The sequence below is a fragment of the Rhipicephalus sanguineus genome, chromosome 6 (assembly GCF_013339695.2).
Source record: "Rhipicephalus sanguineus isolate Rsan-2018 chromosome 6, BIME_Rsan_1.4, whole genome shotgun sequence".
Lineage (NCBI taxonomy): Eukaryota > Metazoa > Arthropoda > Arachnida > Ixodida > Ixodidae > Rhipicephalus > Rhipicephalus sanguineus.
Genome location: NC_051181.1, coordinates 36,404,816 through 36,419,082, shown reverse-complemented (window position 1 = coordinate 36,419,082; position 14,267 = coordinate 36,404,816). Strand labels below are relative to the sequence as shown.

General features: G+C 47.6%; 1 protein-coding gene across 3 annotated transcripts in view; it reads right to left on the bottom strand.

Annotated features, from left to right (window-relative positions):
• LOC119395696 (germinal-center associated nuclear protein) overlaps positions 1–14,267 on the bottom strand; it is a 182,411-nt gene that overhangs the window by 138,535 nt on the left and 29,609 nt on the right. For all 3 annotated transcript variants that reach the window (XM_049416750.1, XM_037662704.1, XM_037662705.2), the window contains exons 7-10: positions 13,596–13,720; positions 6,506–6,718; positions 6,180–6,448; positions 5,268–5,493 (exon numbers count right to left, since the gene is read on the bottom strand). In XM_049416750.1, the coding sequence (XP_049272707.1) occupies positions 5,268–5,493; positions 6,180–6,448; positions 6,506–6,718; positions 13,596–13,720 (833 nt within the window). The remainder of the gene's footprint in view (positions 1–5,267; positions 5,494–6,179; positions 6,449–6,505; positions 6,719–13,595; positions 13,721–14,267) is intronic.

Below are 14,267 nucleotides of genomic sequence, written 5' to 3'. Positions count from 1 at the left end.
TACCGCCGCTTGGGCACCAGCTATATTTGTTGTAAATACACCACCTCTGCACTCATGTGCCTGCTTTCTTCGTGCAACAATATGGTTAAAACTCTATCTAACGAAACCCAATTTTACAGAGTTCCTTGTCTAACAAAATAATTTTCATTCCCTGACAGGCACCCATAGGGTCCAATGTCTTCATTAACCCAAATTAATGAACCAACTTTGCCAACAAACCCAATCTAGTGAAGTTTTTCCTTAAATAACTGAGTAAAAAAAGCAGTGATTTTCTTCTAATTTTGGCACTGACAGGTTTTTCTACGAGCGTCCACTCTAAAACTATCACGGTAAAACATGCAAGCGGCCTAGTCCCAGCCATAGCCTTATTTTGACGAGACTGCACGCAGCACCCATGCACGGAACAACGAACCCGGCAGTTGGTAGCGCTCTTATGTACCAGATGGCGCAAGGGGTGGCAGTGGTTGCCTGTTATTTCATGGTTAATGCAACAGATCGCACTTACACTGTTCCTCACATCTCAACTTTCTTACAAGGCCTGCTCGCTCAGCCACCGCATTCGTTCACTGCGTCTTTGCATATTGGTAGCCTGTTATACCTTCCCGTGCCCGTCTATCTGGCCTGCATCGCCCAGACATGGAGCCCCTTACATCCAAGCAATAAACCCGAGGGCGACCCTCGTGGGTTTTTCACGTGCGCAGGCATAGCTTGGCAGCAAAAACAATGCTTTGATAGCTTTTGGGTGTTGCTATATTACAACTTTAGATATTGAAGGATCGAAAAATCCCTTTCCCGATTTTATGAACTCCGTGATTTTATTTGCACGAGGCCACCACTTTACATTAGAGTTGCAACTGTGCTTTACAGAATGTGACCCACCTGAAAGGGTGATTTCACTGCAACGTAGAGCCACTATGCCGCAAAGCCCTGCTCTTCAATGTAAAGCTTCCGGGCATTTGCAGTATTGAAATAAATTAATGTACACTTTGCTCAAGTACAGCCTTTGAAAAATGTTCTTTTGGTTATAGTGCGGATATTTGCAGCTCCAGTGACAGGTTACGAGCTGTCTATGCTGTAAGGGAAAGGAAGTGAGAGTATGCACTGTCACAATCACTAACAGAAATGCCGTTTTTATGTGTGCTCTTTAAAAACACAAAGGACAAGGAAGTGAATTAAGTGGGCATCTGCACTCACTTCATGTTAAAAGTATACAGTTGAAACTCCATTTAACGAAGTAATCGGGACCCACGAATTAGTTCGTTAAATTGGGAACATCGTAAAACTGAGAGAACAACAAATTTAATTCGAGAGAGTTTCTGGCTACGCTACTGCAGTGAACACCTTAAAAAGTAAATTACAAACAAAACAAAAGCTGCGTGCACATCACATTTGTCTTTATTTTTTTGCTCTTCACTCTTCTTTCCGCTGACTGCTCTGCAGTTTTGCATTTGCCAACCGCTTGCGCCATGTCAGTGCAACGATGAGTTCTCGCCGGCATGTGCCACTTCACTGCTGATAGCAGCTGTTTCCGGAAGTTGGTTGAACCCCAATTTCCCACAGTCAATGTAGCGCGGTAACATGAATAACGGTCTCAAACTGCACAAGGGAACAAAACTTGAAGCTGAGTAGTGTTCATATAAGCGCCAATCTTTGAAAATAGGCATTTATAGGCATTTGTAAGTATTTAGGCATGAATGCCAAAAAGGGGCATTTATAGATGCAATAAAAACACTACAAAAGCCCTTCTGAACCCCTAATTCACGCTCATATATCAAAATGGCGCAATAGGAGCACAAGGAACAAAATAAGCATTTGCCTAAAATTCAGTCTCTAGTCATCACCATCACAAAGACTCATCGAAGCACATCTTGTTGCAAGTCTGCATAATCTGGCGTAAGTTTATTTCTTAGCGACAGCGATCTGTGTGTGCTGTAGCTACTCCACAAGTACAAATGGTGATATGCCACTTTCATTATGAAAGCTCACGTCAAAAGAAAGTTATTTTGCATGCTGAAGATACTTGCGTAGCGTCTTTTTGGTGCCCGAGGACTGTAACTGTGAGCAGTGAAAACAATCAGAAATCTTTAGCTGCTTGTCGACCAGAAAAAGAATTGCACAATTCAAAAACGAGAAAATACGCTGACCTCGGAACACCAGCTTGTATACCTTCTTGAGCAACTCCTTGTAGACTGACTTTGGCAAGGTAACAGCCTTCCTATTGTCATGCGATCAAGGTGTCTTCAGAATTGTTCTCATACCTGCCAAGTTTGGAGAAACGGAATCCAGGAGATTTACTCAACGAGGGGGGGGGGGGGTATAAAATATGTCGACCGCGGGAGGGCGGGGGGTACTGCGATAGCAATTATACGGACATTAGGCAGTTTTAGAATAGCGTGCGCAAAGCTTTGCGTTGGCTTCTTGCGCAACTGCGCATGCGTCGTGCGCTAACCGCTTGCGGGCTCCCGTTAAGTGACGGAAATAGCGGGCCGCAAACGCTAACGCTAACTTAGCGTACGCTAATCTAAAACTGCCTACTAGGTAGTTTTAGAATAGCACACGCAAAGCTTTGCGTTGGCATTTCGCGCAACTGCGCATGCGTCGTACGCTGACCGCTGGCGGGCTCCCGTTAAGTGACGGAAATAGCGGGCCGCAAACGCTAACGCTAACTTAGCGTACGCTATTCTAAAACTGCCTACTGTCAGCGGTATTTTGCGGTCGCCGCTGATCTGTACAGAGTCCAAACCGATAACATCGCTTACGCATCGTCTGTTTCACGTACGAGTAAAAGCGCGCTAGCGCTAGGGACAAACGCGGTTGAAGCAGAGATGAAACGACCCGGCCGTCACCGTCGCGCGAAGGGCACGTACACATGCGATAACATCGCTCCGCGTGCGAGGCCTGTTGTCGCTTGCTTACCAGTTATTTCATCGGGCGAGGGACCATAAGGGGCGCCGTTGAGATGGAGACGGTCGCGAGCGCTGGCGAACGCGCTATCTCGACAGACATCGGTAACGGCTACCCTTTTAAGTGTTGCGCTCTCCACTTAAAGCAGTAGTGACACAAAATTCTGAAGGCGAGATAACTTGTGGGATAGATTTGTGTGTACAAAAACGCATTATCTACGAAATATTAACGGCTGATATAACCTATAACACATTTAGGATCAATTTTTAAATTGCGTGTTGAGCATCTGTACGCGGAACGTCCCACCTCGCGTCACGACATCAAACAACAGCCACCTGCATCACGAGCTTGTGTTGGCGCCATAATTCTTGCGAGCGCTCTCTCCTAGTGAAAACAGAGCGAACCTTTTTTATGTATTTATATGCACACATCACAGGCAAGACGCGGCTGCAGCGCTATTACACGTTTGCGTTGGCAGCACTGCGGCACAAAGTGCACAGCTACTTCATGCGCAATGAAACTGAGTTGAACCTTTCTACCATCGTTAAAAAAAAAGAAGAATGCTTTCTACTACGTGGCCACACAACTTTGCTCATGTGACCAGACCAAGCACAGGACGCGCGGGGCAAAACTGGATTTCCGGGAAATTTTCCTATGACCCGTACAACCAGGAGAAACGTTCGAAATCCGGGGTTCTCCCGCGTAATCCAGGAGACTTGGCAGGTATGTGTTCTTAAAGTTAGCAAAACTGGATCGCAGAAGGAAATGAAACTGCCAGGATAATTAGCTTCCCATTCGATAAAGGCGAATTGTGCTTCTCTCTTCTTTTCTTTTTTGATTGCCAGCATAGCTACATGTCATAGTTTTTTTTTTTTTTAAGTCTGGTAACAATACATTAAGGTGAATTTTTATTTTGAACCCACGAAAATTGGTTGTGTGTTAAGTAGGGGTGTGCGAATATTCGAAATTTCGAATATTTTTCTAATATTGTTTGCTATTCGATCCGATTCGCACTGGAATTTTACTATTCAAACTATTCGAACTTCCCAAAAACAAATACAGTCAACGTCTAATCGAAAGTGACCCCTTCAAATTTTCAATATGCTTCACCTCATTACACTCTCGTATTGCGGCAAAGCTGCCTTTCAAGCTCCGTTACGGTCGAACTTTGCCAAGAGACAACGTCCGATTGGAAGTGGTCCCTAGATTTTCAATATGCTTCCCCTCATCACACCCCGGTATTGCGGCAAAGCTGCCTTTCAAGCTCCGTTACGGTCGAACTTTGCCAAGAGACAGTCAACATCCGATTGGAAGTGGTCACTAGATTTTCGATATACTTCACCTCATCACACCCCGGCATTGCGGCAAAGCTGCCTTTCAAGCTCTGTTACGGTTGAACTTAGCCAAGACACGGTCAACGTCAAATTGAAAGTTGTCCCTAGATTTTCAGTATGCTTCACCTCATCATACCCCCGTATTGCGGCAAAGCTGCCTTTCAAGCTCCGCTACGGTCGCAAATGTACTAACTCAAGAAAACGCTGCTTCCAACATGGAGATGAAAGATGTGACAGAGGTGGGGGCTCAATTAATGCTGTTTTGGACCTGAAATTTGGGCAGGAAGTCCGAAAAATTCGAAGCTGAAGCTCTTTAGCATCCAAAATTTCAGATGTTCTTATATATCGACGTCTACAAGGCAGATTTGGAACTCCGGACTTGAAGGGAGCACACCCTTGTCCGCCGCATCAGCTGGGCCTCCACAGAAGTTGAAAGAGGAGGAGAGGCTGAGGAAATGGCATCTTTGCCTATCACGTGTAAAGTGTTGTCGGCAACACTTTGGTTGCACCAAATCATGTACATAAATACAATTCAGCCTCTACATTGCCTCATTCTTAATAAGACAACTATGAAACACCACCCTGCCAGTGCTTCATCAACCTAGCGAAAAGAAACACTTTCATGTTGCTATCTCATAAGAATATGCTTAGTAATCCTCTCTAACTTTTTTTCTGCAATTTTGCTTCGAAGTATTCGAGAAATATTCGAAAAATATTCGATTCGATTCGCACTCAGACTTCAATATTCGAATTCGCTTCGCACCCAAAATTTTGCTATTCGCACAGCTCTAGTGTTAAGATTAGAGGACATGTTAGGTTTGAGTTAATACGGTAGACAATGAGGTGTCATCAAAAAGAAAACGAGCTAATCTGAAGTGGAGCATAGAAACAGAAGACCACAAATATTACAAATAGAGTAAGAAAGGAGAGGGCTGACACCTGGAGACTGGTGCAAATATACACTGCACGATAATGTGCACTCCAGTCTAACACGCAAAAGACATTCGCTTTGCAATGCAATTCACTCACCTCCTCACTGTGATTGGGCTGGCAGAAAGCTTTGAAGAAGGTCTGGAGGGCGCGCAGGCGCACCTGTCCAAAGTATCGGTGCAACAGGCAGGCGGCCAAGTAGGGTGCTTGGGCAGCCACCCGAAAGAAGCGCACATAGTTGTTGCTGTTGAGTGCGGCAAAGGCCGCCACTGCACGCTTCACTTCAGCCGACCAGCGCACCCGGGCAGGCAGCTTCTGCACCTGCCTGCATTGACATTGCCCCCCAATGCCCACTCTTGGTTTTCACTGCAGGAAGCCACAAGAGGAAGCTGCTTAGCACGCAATGTCGGCTGCATTCACAAGTTCTACGGTACAGTGGCCGACAAAGGAGAAGTACCCCAAGACAAGGACTGCTCAGCGGCAGTTTCAATCAAGAATGATAGAATGGCCAGACCAACGTCTCCAACCAATGCATCTCGTAAATATAAGAAAGATACATACAGTACGAGGAATTACAGTCACCCTTTGACATAGTTTGTGTGTAGTGTGGCTCCATGAAGAAGTGAGGATGATATAGGAGGCCTGAAAAGTTAATCAGTGACTTTTGGCGACAACACTTTCTTTCTTTAGCTTTTTTTTTTGTGTGTGTGTTCATTTTGTCAGCTATGCATGTCCTCAGAAGTTAACCTTTCAACATTTGTAAGTTCAAATGGATGCAAGCACCTCAGTTGCATGCCTGAACCCTCAGAAACGCACAGCAGCTCACCCAACATGTATTGCACATGTGCAGCCTTTGAAAAAGGTTGTTTAAGTTATAGCATGGTATTGCTTATATAGTGCAAATATTCATGACTCTGGCAACTTATGTATAAACGTTCTATACTGTATGTCAGACATGGTTATTAAGGGATGAAACTGCACTTGTGGACATTCCAAGATGAAGTGCCTCACCTAATGGTGTCTCCCTCGTTGAGGTGCAAGAGCACGTCATATGCCCTGAACTCCGGCTCATTTGGACAGTGCAATCCCCGCAGCGAGAGGTCGTAGTAGAAGTGCTTGAGAGTCTGCAGGCACTTGACCAGGTTCTCGTTGTTGATCTTGGGGTCGAAGGTCGACATGTCCTGCTCGCATAGGGCCGCAGCACAGTGGATGTGGAAGCGTGCACACTGCTCCACCAGGGCGACACACACTTGGTCACACAGGTGCTGCTGCGTGATGTCCTGCACGGAGGAAGCCCAGCTCAGACAAGAAGCCACCAACGACCGGGCGTCTCTCACCTTGCGGATAGCACGCGTCCGGTTCCAGATGAAGTCGTACCACTCGCCCACTGGTTGTGCTGAATCCATCAGGTGCACCAGCAGGTAGTCCATGGTGTGTCGCAGCACGTGCGGTGGCCGCAGTTCGTGGGCCAGAGGCTCCTCTTGGTCGGCAGAGGAGCGGCTGTACTCCTTGACCATCCGGGTGTGGTCCATCACCCCGTCACTGCCAGGCTGCGTGACAAGCATTTGGAGAACCAATGTTGGATGGGTGTTAATACATGCATCGTGTCACTTCCAGCTACAATCTGCTACGTGCCGTACTGTGCACATCAAACTTTCCACTCATCACGTAACCACGTTCCATGAGCACAGCTTAAGAGGAATACCGTACAGTAAAACCTCGGTAATTTGTACTCGGTTAATTGGGAATCCCGGATAATTTGTATTATTTGCGCGGTCCCAAATTTTTACATGTAAATTTAACCGGATAATTGGTGCGGCCAGTCTGCGACTTCCCGGTTAATTGGCACACTTGGCCGCGACTTCCAAGATATGCAAAGGGTGTTGCGAATCTCGGAGGGTGTAACTAAAACATGCATTTTTTTTTTTTTTTTATGTACGGATCTCGAAGGCCATGTTTTTTTTTTTTACCGGAAATACGTCGTAGACGCCATGTTTTAGCAATTGCCAGGCGGCGATGCGTGCGGTTGCGATCATGATCATCATCATCTCAACAACGATGTTAGCCACTCTAGCGAAGTGAATGTTTTGTGGAGTCTTTGTGCCATTTGGATGTCGGCTGGCGAGCATTGTGCGATTCGGTGCGACTGCTCCATTTGTCTCCTGTCTCCGCTTGAGTGTCTTCCCTGTGAATTAGTTGATTGAGGTGTGCTTGGAAGGAAGATGCCGAAGTACAAGAGCTTGTCCCTGCACGAAAAGGTGTGCTTAATTGAAGAGGCCAGCAAGTCGACGGCGTCGAAAACGGCTCTCGCCGAAAAGCACCACGTGCCTCTGTCAACGCTGTGCAACATCATCAAGAATAAGGAGAAAATTCTCGATGCTTACAGCAAGACGCACTCGTCAAAGCGTACACGAGTACGCCTGCCTACGTACGCCGACGTCGAAGCAGCTCTGATCGACTGGCTGCAGAAAGCCAACGCAGCACACCTTCCTGTGAATGGGACCATATTGCGTGAGAAGGCCAACCAGCTGGCGCTGCAACTTGGACATTCTGAGTTTAAATGCAGCAATGGATGGTTTTGCCGATTTAAGGAGCGCAACAACCTGACATTCGTGACTGTTTGTGGCGAGTGTGGCAGCGCGGATCAGTCTGTTGTCGACGGCTGGAAGCAGCACACCTTGGCTCCACTACTCGCCAAGTACGAAGCAGCAGATGTTTACAACCTTGATGAAGCTGCTCTGTTCTACAAAATGTTGCCTACGAAGACGTTCGCTTTGAAGGAGGCAGACATTAAGGGGCGGAAACAGAACAAAGATAGAATCACTGTTTTGTTTGGTGCAAGCATGTGCGGTGAGCACAAGCTGCCACTGCTTGTTATTGGGAAGACAGAAAAGCCTCGTTGTTTCAAAAATGCACGACTGCCATCCAAGGATGACCTGATCTATAAAAACAACAAGAAAGCTTGGATGACGGCTGCACTCTTTGAAGAATACGTGCGGCACCTTGACCGCAAGTTTGCGGCCGCAGGGCGCAGCGTTTTGTTCGTCGTCGATAATTGCCCAGCTCACGGCGACATTCAGAAGCTGCAGGCAATCAGGCTGGTCTTTCTACCCCCGAACACGACGTCGCTATCGCAGCCGATGGACCAGGGCGTCATACACCATACCAGGAAAATATATCGCTACAATCTGTTGAAGCGAATGTTCCTTTGCTATGACAACGGAAAGGAGTATAACACTGACCTCCTCGGTGGTATTTGCCTCATTGTTCACGCATGGAGGCAGGTGGAGGCCACCGTTATTCGACGGCGTTTTGAGCACGCTGGTTTTGTGAAAGAAGAGGCAACCTCCGCTGAGTTTGCTGTCACCGCTGTCACTTGCCCGTTTGATGAAGAAGGGGAGACTCTCTGCGCTCGATATGAGGCTTTGCACGCGGACGAGGAGTGCACTCCAATCGGATTCTCCGAGTACGCAAATGTCGAGTGCACAGTGCAGACGTGTTACGCCGACATCGACAGCGAGATAGCTGCGAGATCGACCGATTCGGCCTCTAATGTTGACAGCGATGACGAGCCCTCCCGAGCACCCCCTTTGGCGGATGTCATCGATGCCTTGAGTGTTGTGCGCAGCTTCGTCGAGTGCAACGGCGGCGAGGCTGAGATGCTGTGCCTCATTGACAGGCTGGAAAATATGACTTTCAGTGCTGGGAACTACCGAACGCGTCAGTCACGCATGGAGGAATTTTTCTCCAAGTAGGCTGACTTGCCACAATAAAGGTGTGACTTCCGTACATCACGTTTTCTGGCTGATTTCTTTGATTTCGCGTTGTTTCGGATAATTGGGAATCCCGCTTAATTGGGATATTTTTCTCGGTCCCGAGGCCTTCGAATTAACGAGGTTTTACTGTATATTACCGATTAAAAGTCGACGTTTTTTTTTCATAAAATGACCTTCCAAAGTTCGGGGGTCGACCTAAAATCGGAGTCGACCTATACGCAGAATCATAAAGTCGACTTATCTGTGGGGTCCGACGAAAGGTCGTCGGCCTCGGATTTCCTGCTATTCAACGCATCGATAACATCAGCCGCAGAGGCAGCGGAGTCGCGGCAACAGCTATCTCCCAATGCACGCGCGCCGCTTCCGAAGCCGGACATTTTTGCGATCTGCCACGACGATCGCAAAACTATAGCGAAACCACGCGAGGCGAAACTACGGAGCGCGTTTAAAAATCACCGCCACACGGCATTAATGCGAACTGCTTGGGAAAGACAGTCTCGAAAGCAGCATTTCAAATATATAGAGGGCGAACGATGCTCTATGAATAAAGAGGAATTTATCTTGCGATGCGCCCTGCAGTTTTGTTTTCATACAACAGAAACGATTCGTTGACAAACCATCGGCGTTCCACAGAAAAGCTGGCAGCGCCGCGTGCGGGCTGGCAACACATCGCGGGGAACTAAACCACATGACCAGTCACACGCGCCCACAAGCATCTTCGCATCTTTTTGCACTCACGCCTGTTCGCCATCTCTGCATTTCGCTTCGCTTGCGAGCAGTGGTGTGTGCGATTTGCGACGCTGCCAAACGGACGCCAAGATGCCACCGCTACGCCGGCAACAGTACAGCGCTGCTTTCAAGCAGCAAGCGATCCTCTATGCAGAGTCGGAAAGCAACGTTGAAGCAGGGCACAAGTTTGATGTGTCGGAAAAGTGCACGAGGGAATGGAGAAAACCAAGGACCAAGATCTTCGCGTGTGCTGCTACACGCCGTTTCGCGGACCGAAGTCTGGACGATACCCTGCCGTTGAGGAGGTGGTTCGAGATTGGGTTCACGACCAGAGAAGCAAGAGCCTGAGTGTTTGCTACGATGATATTGAAGCAAAAGCATGTACTGTCGCGAAGGATATGTGCATCCCGCAAACCGAGTTCAACGATGCTGGTATGGACTGCCAACCGACATGGTCCGCGCGGTGTTTTCCACGTGCAGCACCTCAGTGCCACTGGCCCCCATTCTGACGGCGAGCAGCAGCAGTGGCTCACACGATGGCAATGACCGTGACTGCGTCCTTCTCTCAAGCGACGACGAGTCGTAAGCAATGTTTCACGGGCAAATAAATGTTTCTTTGCATCACTCCCTCTTCTGAAAAACTTATTGGTGACCTATGGCCACAGCATGAGGCTGTGTTCGGAGTCAACTTTCTTTTCCCCTAGAAGGGACTGCAAGTTGGGGGGTCGACTTATAATCGGCAATATACGGTAATCCACTCAGAGACTCTGTGGGCAAGTGGTACTTGGAAAGTGTTGAGCAAACTACGAATGACTCTTCTAGCTGACCCAGTTGCTCTGGGTCAGCTAGAAGAGTCACGAAAAACACGAAGAGCTAGAAAATCGCACATGTATAGTTGAATCCCACAATAACGAAATCGGAAAGGAAACCAAAAAATTGCATTATAGCGAGAATTTCGTTATTGTGAAATAATGCAGTACCAATAGGAAAACAGTCAGCAAAGCGAAATTTTAATCCCAAGATTCAATAAATAGCATTGTTGACCATTGCCATGTAGCGAACGCAGAGCTCTTACTTTGCAAAGCAGTGTGTAGTCCATTGCGACACCATCATCACGCATTCTGAGGAATGCCCGAACTGTATTAAAAAACATCCGGTGGGTTGGTCACTTTCTCCCTGTGGCTTCTGCCCTGTTCTATGGCATCGACAGTTATGTGCACACTGAGTATTATGGCCTCGTCGGTCAACTCATGGCCAGACATGTGGCAGCCCATGTCGCACGACACACCACACGATACACAAAGCGTACCGTATTTACTCGAATCCAACGCGCGCCTTTTTTCCGGTAAAACGAGTCCAAAAATCGCATGCATGTTAGAATCGAGTACCGAAAAAAAAAAGTCACAGTTTCGCCGCAAGGGCGAAGCAATGAATGCGATAGCAAGGAACTAATGCTATACGAAGTGAGGCTCGCCAATGGATACTCTCAGTTTGAACAGCGCTTCTGTTGCAAGGCGGCCGAAGGCGGCCGCCTTGCAACAGGCGGCCGAAGCAGCGAAGGCTGCCGAAGCAGCGAAGGAAACTAGCGTGCTTCAAGTGTCGACCTGTGACACTTGATAGTTCGCGCTCATCTTCTGTTTGTTCGTTTAGCGGCGTCCCTGAGCTCGAGTGACATTCGTACGCGCCGTAACATGAGCGCGTACATCACGGTGAAAGGGTGAAACATTCCTCTACCCCTCGCCACGAGAAAACCGCGCGAGCAGACGGCGGAAGGGCAAGCTTCTCCCATGCGCAAATATAAGAAGAAGCGAGCGAGCTCGCCGACGACTTTTAAATGCGCCCGTGGGGCTCCTAGCGCCACCTCGCTGGTATTGAAGAAACGCTTATTATCGCCTGCTGTCTCTGAGTCCGTCCAGCGCTAAATGGTGTGTATATAACGCTCGCCGTTAGCTACGTGGAGGATCGGCGTTTCGTGGCGTAGTGGATAGCGCCGCTCGCTGCGGAACAAGAGGTCCCTGGTTCGATTCCGCGCTTCGGAAGCATTTTTCTGAGTTATTTTTCTGTGGGGACTTTATAGATATATACATACTTATACATATACGGTGCATGACGGCGACGGCGACGGCAAAATCCAGCCGAGACTGTCCATATAATTGCTATCGCAATAAAAAAACTCTGTTATCATATTGCCATTGGCATTTCAAAATGGCCGCCTCCTATGCGCCTTGGCCATTTCTCGTGTGCTGAGGAGATTGTCATCCCGTTCTGCGTTCGCATCAACGGCATCGAAGTGCCGACTCCAGATACTCGACGAGTGCACCACGATGCCGCATTTAAAAGAATAGTTATTACATGTGCAGAGACGGACGGAAATCGGGCCGCATCGCAGTCGTTCGGAGTTCCTGAAACATGCGTGAGATACTGGCGCAAAGAAGCAGAAGATTTTTTACAGCAAAGCTTCACGAAAATGTTTCAGTCGACCAAAGCAGGGCCGGTTTTTTCGAAATCGAAGAGCGTTGACAGCGACAAGGAGTTGTCTGACAGCGACGAGGACTGATCCATTATGCGACTCATATCGCCGCCGTAGTGGTGACAATTTTAGCGGCAAGGCCCACTTTTTGACTATGTTTTACTTTTTTGAAACTTTAGTTCTTTAAAACCCAAATACTTGTTCTTCTGTATGTGCGAAGTTTGACTCCTACGGACTTTTTTTGTTCTTTTCTCTCACGAAAACTGGGTGCGCGTTACAATCGATGTATTACTTTTTTTTTTTTTTGGTCGCGGAAAATGGGTGCATGTTACAATCGAGGGCGCGGTAGAATCGAGTAAATACAGTAATTGCATAGTCACGTGTTGCTCCAACCACGATAGTAGAAAGCTCACCACAATGCCGCGCCTGCACCCAGTGCCGTACAACATCGACATGCGTGAGGTGTCCAAAGTGCATGGAAAACTTCACCAGTGTGGCAATCATGTGATACAGCAAGACACCATGGAGCGAACACGGGACTGTGCACAGAACTGAACAAACGATGCGGCTCACCGTCTCAGCCATGGCATCGACTACTCCTCCACCACTATGCAGCTGGCGCAGAGCATAGCTAAAATGGGCCCTGAGCCCATTCTTCGAACGGCACGAGAAACTTCACCTGCGCAAGCAAAGCCGCCCATCCACGGCAGCCCGAGGATGGCAAGGAGCAAGCCACTGTGCCACTAGCGTGAATGGTAGTGCCACTGTTTATAAAAAAAGCAGTCTAAACAAGCAACAGAGTGGCAATGACAGCACACGGTAAGTACGACTGCTTCCAGCAACGGGCCAATTTCATAAACAAAGGTAGTGGAGTGTACGCAAGCGCAATGTGGTGACACTTTACGTAGTTTAGTAGTGAAGCACAGACATTGGAGTGCATTTGGGAGTACCTGACTTTGCTTGAGCAGGTAATGTGTGGGGAGATGTCTGTTCAATTTTCTTTGTTGCAGGATTGCGTTTTAGCAACATTTCGTTGTCGACAGATGCGAGATGCATTGAATTCTATGAGCATTCGCCAGGGACCAGAAAATATTTCACTGTGGTGAGAATTTCGATATTGCAGGTTTCGACAGTAGTTCATTACACATTAACTGCTATGCAGTCTACAGAAAGTCACATATGCATCAGCCCTAGACAAAAAAAAACAACATAATTTTGCTGCAGCAGAATGCAAACTAAGGCAAGCTGTATGGCTAAGGGAGTTAATAAACGATGTTTTGGAACTAGGTTTTAGTAAACTAACTAGAGGGTATGAAAGAAAAGCAGAAAGTGAGCAGCTCAACTAAGAGTACAGCATGGACAGCGACTGCCTCCAGGCGGTGCTCAGCGCAAGATTTACTGTAATATATTGTGGAAACATAGCCAGGTTTGTGCTGTGCTGTGGGCACTTACCAGCATCTCGAAAGAGCTGAGGCACTTCTTGTCGGTGCGAGAGTAGCGTTCCTTCTCGGGGCACATGTCGGGACAGGTGCCCCTGGTGGCACGTGCAGTGGCCAGATCACTCTGCTTCTCCATTCCTGCATTATCATTACTGCAGGGTCAACATGCTGGCGATTGTTCGTTAATTCAACATGAACCAAAGGTTGATCAAGACGGTTACTCGGGCGCAATGGCACCGCTGTACCGCCCGTACTACTTCCTGTCACGAGCAACGATATAGTATTCATGGAATAATGTTTTTAGTACGTCAAAAAAGTCTATACGTCACAGAAGTTGCATCAACTGATGTGCAAGTCTCCTAATTACTAGTCACATCGAGTTGCGTGGGCATTGCATATGTGGCAGAGAACTGTGCAATGCATGCCCCATCAACAGCTAAAAGATTCTGCAGCTCGTGATTTTGAAAAGCCAAGCTGACTTTTGATGAATCCTAGTGGTGGTTGTCATGTTAAAGCTGCAAAATAATACAAGGCATCTAGTACATCTTTTGCAATCTGTGAAGCTTCTATGTTCAGCACATCAGCGGGCCACCTGTTTGGCTATTCTTGTGGGCAAAAACTTCTTGGAACCAACAGAAACAGTGGAGGAGGCTTCAGTTCAGTGCCGTCAGTAGTCTTCAAAAGA